Source organism: Lynx canadensis, chromosome B1 (genome assembly GCF_007474595.2).
Source record: "Lynx canadensis isolate LIC74 chromosome B1, mLynCan4.pri.v2, whole genome shotgun sequence".
In the NCBI taxonomy this organism is placed as follows: Eukaryota; Metazoa; Chordata; class Mammalia; order Carnivora; family Felidae; genus Lynx; species Lynx canadensis.
The window spans coordinates 50,253,595-50,265,848 of NC_044306.2; the positions used below are offsets into that span (position 1 = coordinate 50,253,595).

Sequence of the window (12,254 nt, forward strand, 5' to 3'; positions counted from 1 at the left end):
GCCAAATATGACTTAACAAATGACCAAGCTAAAATCTTCTAATAGCTTCCCTCTACACGTTTAAATAAAATACATAAAGGAGCGCCTGGGTGGCTCAGTTGTTAAGTGTCCAACTTCGACTCAGGTCATGATCTCATGATTTGTCAGTTCAAGCCCCGCATAGGGCTCTGTGCTGACAGCTCAGAGCCTGGAGCCTGCTTCAGATTCTGTCTTCCTCTCTCTCTGCTGCTTCCCTCTCTCCCTCTCCCTCTCTCTCAAATAAACAAACATTGAAAAATAAATAAAATACATTAAAATAAAATCCAAATTTCTCATCATGGTCAACAAAGTTCCACCTCACCTGGCTGTGCTCATTTCATGGACACCCCTGCTGACAGCATGCTGCAATCACAATGGCCCCTCCTTGCTCTTCTGAACATAGATTCATGAGCTAGGACTTTGCCTGTGGGTCACCATGGACACTCTAATACCTAATGAATGCTTGACACATACATAGTAGACCCTTAGTAAAGAAATAATTAACATCTGCTGAGTAAATGGGTGACCATTTCTGTTGTATATCAGGCTATGGTTATTGAAAGTGGTGGGAAATCTCAAAATCCTAGCGATGGACCCAAAGGCAGCAGGATCTTACAGAGGACCTTGCAATCCTAAACACTGGGACATGGGAAATCTACCTTTCAGGAAGAGTGTCTTAACATAAGGTTTCAGTTAAGCAAGATAAGCTCTAGAGATCTGCTATACAACACTGTACGGTAGTCAACAATAATGTATAGTATAAAAATTATTAAAACGGTAGATTTCATGTTAAGCATTCTTACCAAAATAACAATAAATTTTTTTTTTTTTTTAAATAGGATACATGTAGAAACCAAAATTAGGAAGATTTAAAAACAACTGATGATGTTCTGGATACATTATCAATTTAGGTTCAGTAACCAAAACACTGAACTGTTAAAAGAGAATCAGAACTACCTGGGGATGTGTGGTAAGTAAGGAGGATCCGGAGACATAGGATACTTTCTCATAATGGGACTGGATAATCCAGTTGGAGCTTCCAAGGGCATAGCCTGAGCTTAGTGGAGTCACCTGAACTGCACCAAAAAGCTCCTAGAAAAGAACCACAGTAAGAGAATGTGTGATGAGCTTTCAGCAGTACAGTCATACCAGATAAGTCTTTGCAGGAAAAAAGAAAAAAGAAACAAATCAAAAAACCCAGAAATATCCTTCTCTACTTAGATATAGAAATTTTAAAGTAAAACAGAAAGTATAAAGCAAAAAAAAAAATCAATGGAGACCAGATGGTAGACCCAGAAAGCAATCCTTACCCCCTGAGTTTCAGAATATCTACATTTACCAGGCACTCAGGCCTCACTCATGAAAAGACTGAGGCAATAGATTTTTTTATTTTTTTAAATAAAGAGCCAATAGATTACCAGCAACACCAAAGAGACAAATACTTGGGTTTTCTTTTTCTTTTTTCAGGTTAGGCATTAATTGCCTGGTTGTTCTATACTGAGTGGCTCTGGGCCTAAGTTAACAAAAATGGGGACACTTACTATCAGGTCAGAGCTCAAAAGTTATACCTGCCAACAAATCGCTTCTTGATCTGTTTTATGCTCTTGTATTATTTCACTTGTCCAAAATCTATAAAGCTGCACCCACTGTTCTCAAGTGAATAGGATGAGATGTCTTTCTCCTGACTCATTACATGCTGGTCAGTAGAATGCTGGCTAATGATGGGGAATGTAAGGGTTAGGAAAGAACACAACTATCAGCCTGGAGGGTGGAAGACAGAGGATAATGACAATTGCTCTGTTTTTTCACCTTGTACAAGATTCTCAGTAACTGAATGGCTGAAGAAAGGGAACGAGAAGATCCTCCCAAAGAGTAACAAGATGAATCAAAAGCATTCATGCATCACTTAAAACCATATTAACACTCACAATTTTCTGAGAATATCCCACCAGCTGGATTTTGCTAAGGGCAGAGTTCACCTCTTGCATTGTATAACATCTTCTCCAGGTTGATACTTCGACTGCGTCCTTGAGTGGAGAAGGCAGCAGCCTGTAAATGCATCACAATGCCAATGCTATGTTATCGCGAAATCCTTTCAAGTAATTTGTCCACTTTATCTGAGTTATTACAACTTACTGGCATATAACTGCCTCCAGGATTCTTTTTTATTTTTATTTTAATTTTTTAAAGTTTATTCATTTTTTTTGAGAGAGAGACACAGAGAGCGAGTTGGGGGAGATGCTGACAGAGAGGGAGAGAGAGAATCCCAAGCAGGCTCTGCACCATCAGCATGGAGCCTGATGTGGGGCTTGAACTAAAGAACTGTGAGATCATGACCTGAGCTGAAACCAAGAGTCGGAGGCTTAACCAACTGAGCCACTCAGGCACCCTGACAGGATTCTTTTACAATCATTTTTATTTCTGTAAGGGTGGTAGTACTGCCCCCCTTTCACTTCTGAGTCCTCTCTCTTTTTTCTTGGTCTAGCTAAATGTTTTTCAGTTTTGTTGATCCTTTTTTAAAAAACCCTAACTTTTCTCTATTTTTCTATTCTCCATTCTGTTTATCGAGCACAAAGCTGGATATGTTTTTTTTTAATTTAGTCTGACCATCTCTGCCATTTGGACTGCTTAATACGTTCACATTTATTATTGATGTAGTTGGATTATGTTTCCCAATTTAACTTTTGTTTTCTGTGTGCCTCAGGTCTTTTTTTTTTCCCTCTGTTCCTCCTTTACTACTTTACTACTGATGCAGCCTTTTAATTTCCTTCACAATGTTTCACTGTATTTTTTTTTTTCCTTAGTGATTGTTCTAGGGCTTATCATATACATCTTAACAAAGAGCATTTCAATAGGACATTTCAACTGCTCCTCCCTGTTCACGAGTGATATATGAAATACACTTTACTCATAGGTCTGCAAAGCTATAGAAAGGGATTGAGTTAAACACAGCTGAAGCTTGGCATAAGGGAGGAAAATAAAACACAATTTGTGACCTTTCAGATTAGCATCAGGAGTATCTCTTAAGCAAACAAAAATTTGTCATTAGAAAAACACTGTATTGTTTGCTGTAACAGACTCAGGAACAGAACTGAGAGAGGGACTTCCCTGAGATTCTCTGTACAAATAGGTCAAGGATTTTCTGGTGAACTGAAAGTGTGCATTAGTTCTGTTCTCTCTCCTTAAATACCACTGAATATAGTAAAGGGCTACACACACACACACACACACACACACACACACACACACACACCTCTTTAAGACAAAGAGAATGAGAGAAGAGACATAGCAACAGCATTTTAGAAAGTGGAAAGTAGGAAGACAAAAAACTGACTTAGCAGACACAGGAAAGTTTAATTCAAGCAATTTATACTGCAGAACCCATAAAAAGCTCAGCAATCTGAAACAATAGGTATATCTGGAAGTGAGACTGAAGGTGAGCCTAAAAACAAGGGGATTTGTTGAAAAAAACTGATGAGAAATAGAACCTTCCAATTCTCCTCATCTATTCCATATAGCTCAGCACTGCCTCTTCTCCTCCCAGGCATGTTGCTAGAGGTTATTCTCTGGAGAGAATAAAAATGAGGGTCTGGACTAGGGGAAACCAACAACTAGAAGCAGCTCTGTTATTTTTGTTTCTTTTAAATTTTTTTTAATGTTTATTTTTGAGAGAGAGAGAGTGCAAGCAGGGAAGGGGCGCAGCGCACGCACACACACACACAATCCGAAGCAGGCTCCAAGCTGTCAGCACAGAGGCCCATCTAGGGCTCGAACTCATGAACCATGAGATCATGACCTGAGCCGAAGTCAGATGCTCAACCAACTGAGCCACTCAGGTGCCCCTAGAAGAAGCTTTATTAAGCAAAGTTTATATACCAAGAGTAACAATTTTCTTCTCCTCATATGGCTCCCAGAACACTATCAGTCAGGCTTATATCCTCCGGGGGCGGGGGGGGGGGTAGGAGACCAGAAGAAACTTCTCTGAAAAATTTGATCAGTACCAAAGAAAACAATCAACTGAAAGATACCGCCACTGGGGGTTTCATGATAAAAAGGCCCAACCAGATTACAGTATGGTGAAGTCTATAATTCAGCAAGACTTAACTCATGGTACACAGATTTTCTAATTAGTTTTTTTACTGTCCAACTCTTTTTAAAAAAATCTTTGTTTTACTGTCCAACTCTTCAACATGAGCCAAGAACCAAGGATTACCATACATGTGAGGAAGGTCTCTAAAACGATAAAGGCCAAAACAAATGAAGGGAGGAGGACAGGAAATAAATTAGGCTGGTAGAATAAAACTTAAAAAAATACTATCATTATGATTCTTAGATAAACAAGATAGTATATCTAAGAAAAGAGAAGAGACTTTTTAAAAAAGAGGGGTAATGAGAAAAAGCTTAGACATAAAAATATAACAGCAGAGAGACAATGAAATCATGCCAACATATCAAAATTTCAAAGTAAGTTAAAAACATAAAAAAAATTATACAAGACACAAAAGAACCACATAAAACAAAAATCAGGCAAGGAAGATGCAACATTCAGAGCACAGGAGTCCCTAACAGAAATCCAAGCCAAATACTAAAAACTCTAATTGCTAAAATAAAAAGAGGCTTGAAACTACACACTGAAAGAACCGAACGAACACATACCTGAAATACTGACCCAGAAGAACACAAGATACATTCTGGGAAAATATTTACACTATAAATAAAACAAACTTTGGGGGCAACTAGGCAAAAAGAGCAAGTGACTTACAAAGGAGAAAAATATGATACCAGAGTTTCAACAGCAATGCTGTTTTACTCAAAGAAAACAGAGTAAAATATTTAAGACATCAAAGCAAGAAAATGCAAGCCAAAGATTATACAACTAGCAAAACTGACTTTCAAGGTCACTGAGCACAGATAAACAATTATTAACCTGCGAGAACTCAGGGAATATTGTTCTCATGATCCCATCCTGAGACAGCTTCTGAAGAATGAGTTTCCGATAACCAAATTGACTACAGAAACATCAATGTATCAGCTGAGTGTTTATGTGCAGTTTTCCAGAAGTAAGGCCAAATGAAGGTTCAGAGGGAGAGAGGATAGAATGTGAGGGCTGTATGTTCTGATAATATAAATATAATAAAATCATGAAAAAAAGGGAAGGAAAAATACATATGCTCCTTCCTTTGAATGACAACCTAGAAACAACAACCAATCAGAAGTAAGGAGTATTGTTAGCAACCAGAACGGGAGCTTAAAATTCCATTTCCAACTAAAAGAATACAGAGTTTTTTAGAGAAATGGGGGCTTCCAGATTTAGGACAGGGAATAAACAAGAGGAGTGTTAAACTAGATTAGCAAGGAAACAAAGGGTACATACAAAGGTCACAATAAAAGGACACAGTGGACAGCATGAAAAGGCTCACTGTCCAAAGATGGGAAAATCTGAGCTGCAAAAAGACAATATTGGAATGGGTCAAAATCCATGACATATGTGTCAGAGTGGATTATAATTAGATTGGGGCACGGAGAGGGGTTTCTGAGTTACTGGAAATCTTCTATTTTAGGCCTGAGTAGCAGTTATAAGGATGGTTGCTTTATAGTAATTTATTAACTATATATTATCTGTTTTTTATTTGTATATTACAATAGAAGTTCATTTAAAAATAGAAAAAGCTATGCCCAAATAAGAAATTATAATAGCAGAAATGAAAAACTCATGGATAGGTTGGGAGGTAAAGAGAATTTCTCAGACGAAAGAGCAAACAAAAACAAAGGGATGGAAAAAGAAGACAGAAAAAAAACCTGAGTTCCTGTCCAAGAGGTTCAACATCTAAGTGTTAAGAATTCCAGAAAGAAAGAACAGAAAACACAAGGGAGAACATTTTAAAAACAAAAAAAATTTTTTTGCCAAAATTGAAGTTCTTAACTTTTCAGACTTAAAGTTTTTATAAAGCAAACATGCTTTCTAAAAAAACAAAACAATATTTTAAGCTCTGTAGACCACATTCTGTCGCATCATTCAACCTAGCTATGCAATGCCACAGAAAATATGTAAATGCATGAATGTGGCTGTATGCCAACAGAACTTTACTTATAAAAACTGGCAGGACACATTTGGCCCACAAAACAGGGGCTTGGCCTCAGTTGCAACCTCTGTTCTAGATAAGGACCCACTAAGTACTCAGCCCATGAATGAAAACTGTCCCTTAGTAAAACCACATCATCATGATTTTCTTTCTTTTTTTTTTTTTTTTAAATATCATCGTGAGTTTAAGGAACAAAGAGGATATTCTAAGTTTTCACAGAGGAGTAAGAGGGATACATACCACAGATTTAGACTCAGAATAGTACTGGATTTTTCAACAGCACTTCTGGAAGCTAGAGAAAATTATATCAAATCTGGATTTCTATCCATTGGAGGGTGAGGGCACAACAAAGGCATTTTAGATGTGCAGTGTCTCAGAAAGTTTGCCTCCCATGCACTCTTCCTCAGGAAGTTAGTAGGGAATGTGCCTGGCAAAATGAAGGCATGAACAAGAAAAAGACCCAGAAAACAGAGGTTGCAACAGAAGAAAAGAGGTGAGGATCTCTTCAGGATAATGGTGAAGAAAATCCTACATGCAGAGCCATGCTGCAGGCCCAAGAGCAGCTGAGATTAGATGGGGGAAAGAGAAGGTTCTGGGAGAGAATTTCCAAGAAGATAAAACTGTTACAACACACTGAGTTTGAACATACTGAGGAGAGACTTGTACAAAGAGACAGGTTGGAGATAAATTAGTAAGAAGTGTATAGGAAACTAAGCAGACAAGATCATTACTAACTCAAGGGAAAACAAAAAGTTGTACAAGAAAGAAAAGTAATCCTAACAATGTTATAAGGCCAGGGAGTTGCATTTATACAGTCAGAATACTGTAAACACTGAATAGAGGTTTAGCTAACCTAGCACATGGATCACGCTGTCCCAATTCTCCTTACCTTTGTTTCTCCAGCAACAAAATATTAATAATCCTTCTTTTTACCTTCTGCATAAACACACTCATGAAGATTTTATTTCACTTATCTGTCCTACATACACTGGATTGCTTTAGGTTTTACAATATTTATTCAATAAATATTTAGCCCTGACTATGGCCATAGCACTGAAGTCCTATAAGGGCTAGAACAGGCACAACATAAAGGCTTCTGCTCATAAGGAGTTTAAGTCTAAAACATTTTTACAACAGTACAAGGCAATAAAAAGATGTCAAAAGCCATGAGTCATCCCTGCCTGCAGACTTGCCTTCTCTCACTGAAGGGTCTAAAAGATATATTGAAAATGCAAATCCACACACACACACACACACACACACGCCCACCCACCCACCCTCCCTCCCCTTTTTCACTTTAACGCTTCCCATTACATTCAGAATAAAATCCAGGGCTCTTAGCATGACTTTATAAGGCCCTTCTTTATCTGGGTCCTGCCTCAGCCTTTGTTCTGTATACTGAGCTATAAACAGCTCTCTTGGTGCCAGGCTTCCTCCAGCCTGTAACCTATCATGTTGTCTCCTCTTCATATTTTGTGTGGACAACACTTACTCCTTTAAAATCTAGACAGCTTCTTTTTCTCAGGTCTTGTGACAGTGGTCAAGGCCAGGTACACATCCTATGTTCTCTTTGGGAGAATGGCCTAACTGTGTATCAGAGACAGGGAAGTGGTACAGGAGAGCCCTTTGGATGCAGCTACTGGTAGGGGCTGCTACTGCTTCCCTTTTCCTTTCACACCCCTGTTGACTCTCTGCCAACTACTTGGAGGAAGGAGAGGTTTCTCTCAGAGGCACCTGATGGAAGAAACAGGATTTACAGTCTTGTCTGGATATAAATCCCAGCATTACTTCTTCACCTCTGAGCCTCAGTTTCCTTATTTGTGAAACTGGGAGAGCAGCACCTCTAGAAGAATTTAGAGTTGTTCTGTGAGGGGCAAATAGTATAATGTACATGAATGTCTAGCAGAGAACAGATGCTGAATAAAGATGGTCTCTAACCACTCCCTCCCCCAACTCCTCCCCTCCCAAAACACAGCCAACACAGCTCCAGGAACATATGCATTTTCCAACAGTATCAGAGTAAACTTCAGCCCAGGGTGATTTACTTCAATGAGCAGCAATGACTCTGAACTTAAGTGGCCCACGCACTGCTCTATAGGGTCTCAAGAAAGAACCCAAGCTACTCCCCTGCTTTAGCTTCTTCTTTAAATTCCTCAGGATCAGGGAGCTTCATGGTTTGGGCACCCTAGTGCTGACCTTCATAAAAATAAAGACTTCTTACTTTGGGCTGGGTAGGAGAAGAAGGGTTTGTTTCTAAGCTTTAAGCCAGAGCTGGAAGGCTATTATGGGAGTGGCTTGAGAGGGTGGGGAGGATGAAAAATAACACTTGAAGCCCAATCACATCTTTCAACTTATGTGAATTTGTCTTACACTGCCCTCAGCTTTGCCAAGGTGCTGCAACATAGTCATCTCTGTTAGAGGTGGAGCAAAAAGTCATACTCAAGCCTAGATTCAACCCGCTTTCCTTACAGTGAACCTTCTTCCCATCCCTTGACAACCAGTACGGCCATTACCCGAAACAACTTTCTGGGCTTTACTTTCTTCCCTTGAGGACCCTTCCCAGCATACTCTCCCCTTGCCATCTGGGACAATGTCCTCTACAAATTAAGCAGATTAAAATATGAAACAGTCTTTCTCAAGACGAGGCATTTGGCTAATGTTTCCTTCACTCTCTGTTGGAGATTAAACAATCATATATTCAACCTCTAGAATAAGCCAGCAAATGCTGAGCCCTTGATAAGGGAAAAAGGGAAGACCAAAGATGTGAAATATCTATTACTTTTGTCTTCAACAGTCCAGAACCTACTTCTGAAGAAATTACTAGAGTGTAGAGAATAACAATTTCCTTAAGCAAAACAAAAGACTTGTGAAAAATTCAGGTATATTTCAACTTGGATCTTCTCTTATCTTCCTGTTAGGGCAAATGGCATAGAAATAATAAATTTATGTTCCAGAGAAACTGAGGAAAGCATCTGTTTATAAAGAAACATTCATGATGATTTTTTAATAACTAGTTTAGGAGAGCACTGTTGGGAAGGAGATAATAGCCTTGTTAAATACAACAATAAAAACAATAACATATATGTTTTTATTCCATTATATCGTATTACTCACACCATAGTATCTTTTTGCATTTTTGTATCCTGACTGAGCAGTGCCCAACACAAAAGACACTCACAAAATAAAAATGTCTGTTCACTTGTTGCCCCAGGAAAGGTAGGAACCAGTGAGTCAATTATTGACAAGTTCTGTCCAAAGTGCACCAGTAAGTTTGGCTAGAGAGCCCTATGACAGTGTGTGAGGAGGTGAGAACTTCAGGGAAGAACCAACCAGTGAGCCAGAAGAGGAAGGCTATGCAGGTCCCAAGGACTCTGGTCTCGAGTCTGACCTGCTCAGTGTAGGGTTTTATGGCAGGCAGCTTCTAACATGGTCCTAAGGATCCCTGGCCTTCTGTATTCACTCCCTTGTGTGGTTCCCCTTCCCAGAGGGTGGGCTGGACCTAGTGGTTTGCTTCAAGTGAACAGAATATGACAAAACTGAAGGGATGTCACTTCTTCTAAGATTAGTTTACTAATGACTGTGACTTCCATCTTGCCCATATTCTCTCTTTTGTCCTCTTGCTCACTATGATGAAACCGCTGTGAGACGCTCTGTGGAGAGGTCCACACACAAGGGCCTGAAGGAGGCTTCAGTCCATCACCTGTGAGGAACAGAACTGTGCCATCACCCACGTGAGTGATTCCTTCCCAGTGGAGCCAGAGAGAGGTGAAGCTCTTGTAGGCGACTCAGAACAGACAACCCAGTGTTATTCATAAATTATAGTTTTCTGGATCACATGTTAGCACAGAACCCACGTTTAAATACCTTAACTAAGTCTGGGCTTTCCTGAGGTCTCCTCAATGACATTTTTACAAGCACTAATTATACAGAACTTCTGTAGAAGGGTATTCTTCATATCCAATTTAACTTCAATTTTTGCTTATTTTGGTTGCAACATTGAGCGATTTACTTAACCTTTTCTTTCCACCATATTTCTAAACTGAGGGTAAAATACTTCCTTCAAAGATTGTTGTGAGGACTACAGCAAATGTGTTATATATATATGTATTATCATCATATATAGGATAATCAGTGCTTTATGAAATTTAGCTTTTTTTTTTTTTTTAATTTTTTTTTTTCAACGTTTATTTATTTTTGGGACAGAGAGAGACAGAGCATGAACGGGCGAGGGGCAGAGAGAGAGGGAGACACAGAATCAGAAACAGGCTCCAGGCTCTGAGCCATCAGCCCAGAGCCTGACGCGGGGCTCGAACGCACGGAACGCGAGATCGTGACCTGGCTGAAGTCGGACGCTTAACCGACTGCGCCACCCAGGCGCCCCTGAAATTTAGCTTTTTAATGAAATTCAATCACTTTAGTTCCCCCCTTATACTTAAATTCTTGGGGTATCTTATTCTGGTACCTTTTATTGAGTACACTATTTTTCAGATTCAAAACTAATTATTTGTCATTTTTCTACTGGGAAATATCCAGAGGTTTCCTTTTTCATACAGGTTTGGTGACAAAATCTCCACAATTTTGGTGAATTTCCTATCAGCTGCAGAAGAGATTTAAACTAGGAATTAGTCAAATATACTGGTGGCTTTTTCAAATGACCAAAGTTTCAATAATCTTTTCTACAATGTTAATTTCCAATTCTTTTCTCTCTTTCCTGGTATGCACTGGCTGGTTTGAACCAATCCAGTCACTTCTCAATCATGCCATGTTGCCCTGTTTTTGCCTCTACCCTTCCTTTATCTTAGAATCGCCTCTTCCCTCTTTGAAACGCTACTTAAATCTGCCAAGTCCAGTGTAAGTCTGGCCACTTAGTATATAATCTTTGCTTGACAAGCTCCTTGGGTACAGGGATTATGTCTTAAACTTTTGGGGGCATTTTCCTACAAACTTATCATGGTGCCAGGCACTTGGCAGTTAGTAAGTCGTCTGAATTCCATATTTATATTCACAAATTCCTTTTATTGACACCCTTTTCTTACTCCTTTGCGATATTTAGTCACTTGGTCACTACTTCCCTATATTTCCTAACATCTAACCTAACTTTCCCTAAAATTCTGCTTGTGCTTACCTGAGGCTGTAATTATAGAGAGGGATTTATAGAGCCATTCGAAGCTATTAAGATGATTGGCTGATTCAGGAAAAGTTGGATAAAGAAACCCAGTGGGAACTAGTTCTATTTTTTCTGGCTTTCTAATTTATCAAAGTCAAGTTCTCAGAGTCTAAATGTTTAATAAGTACTTTCTAAAAGATTTCATTGTTTTGTTTTTTCTTATCACACTTGAGTACTTAAGAAACTTTCCCCCAGTGTTCTGACATCATGCCAGAGCTCTGCTGTCTCTTCTTCCATCCTACCAGCATCCAACAAGCAGCAAAGACCATGTGTTTGTGTTAAAGAGTAAGACTTTTAAGTCCATAGGGACCACTTAAAAGCTTAGAGATAAAACACTGGTTGGGTTTTTTCTGAGTGTGTGATGAATGAAGGAATCTGCAAAATGAATGTAAGAGCAGAATACAAAGAATATAAGCAACAGCAATGTCTTTTCCCTCTCATTACAGGAAAGTGTGCTTAATATACATGTGAATGGGGTGGGGTGGAGATGTTTTAGCAGAGTGATGATCTATGTGGAGTTTACTAAAGTGGAGCTTGATAATCAAGCATTTCTCAATATTTCTTTTTAAGTTTATATGAGAGAGAAAAAGCACGTGAGCAGCGGAGGGGGTTGGGGCGAAGGAGTGAGACAGAGAAGAGGGAGACGGACAATCCAAGTAGTCCTGCACTGTCAGTGCAGAGCCCGAGGTGGGGCTTGAACTCCTGAACTGTGAGACCATGACCTGAGCCAAGATCAAGAAGAGTCTGACACTTAACCAACTGAGCTACCCAGGCGCCCTGGGCATTTAATATTAACCTAAAACTATAATCTCTGATTTTTGTTTTAGACCCATTTATCTCTAAAAAGGACAAAGGCAATTGCTTAGGCTACTAAAGCACAATAAAAACAATTCTCCAGAGTACCTAAACTACCTTTGCTTTGATTCGATTCTCATCAAAAAAACCTCTTATCTATAACTTGATCTCTTAAGTGGACTTGCTGACCA

General features: G+C 39.2%; 1 protein-coding gene across 2 annotated transcripts in view; it reads right to left on the reverse strand.

Moving 5' to 3' along the window:
* The window catches only part of INTS9 (integrator complex subunit 9), a 102,936-nt gene that overhangs the window by 35,356 nt on the left and 55,326 nt on the right, over nucleotides 1-12,254 (reverse strand). Inside the window, exons 7-8 of one of the 2 annotated variants that reach the window (XM_030312686.1) lie at nucleotides 1,947-2,067; nucleotides 976-1,110 (exon numbers count right to left, since the gene is read on the reverse strand). In XM_030312686.1, coding sequence (XP_030168546.1) covers nucleotides 976-1,110; nucleotides 1,947-2,067 — 256 coding nt within the window. The remainder of the gene's footprint in view (nucleotides 1-975; nucleotides 1,111-1,946; nucleotides 2,068-12,254) is intronic. The other variant, XM_030312687.1, reaches the window with a different exon arrangement.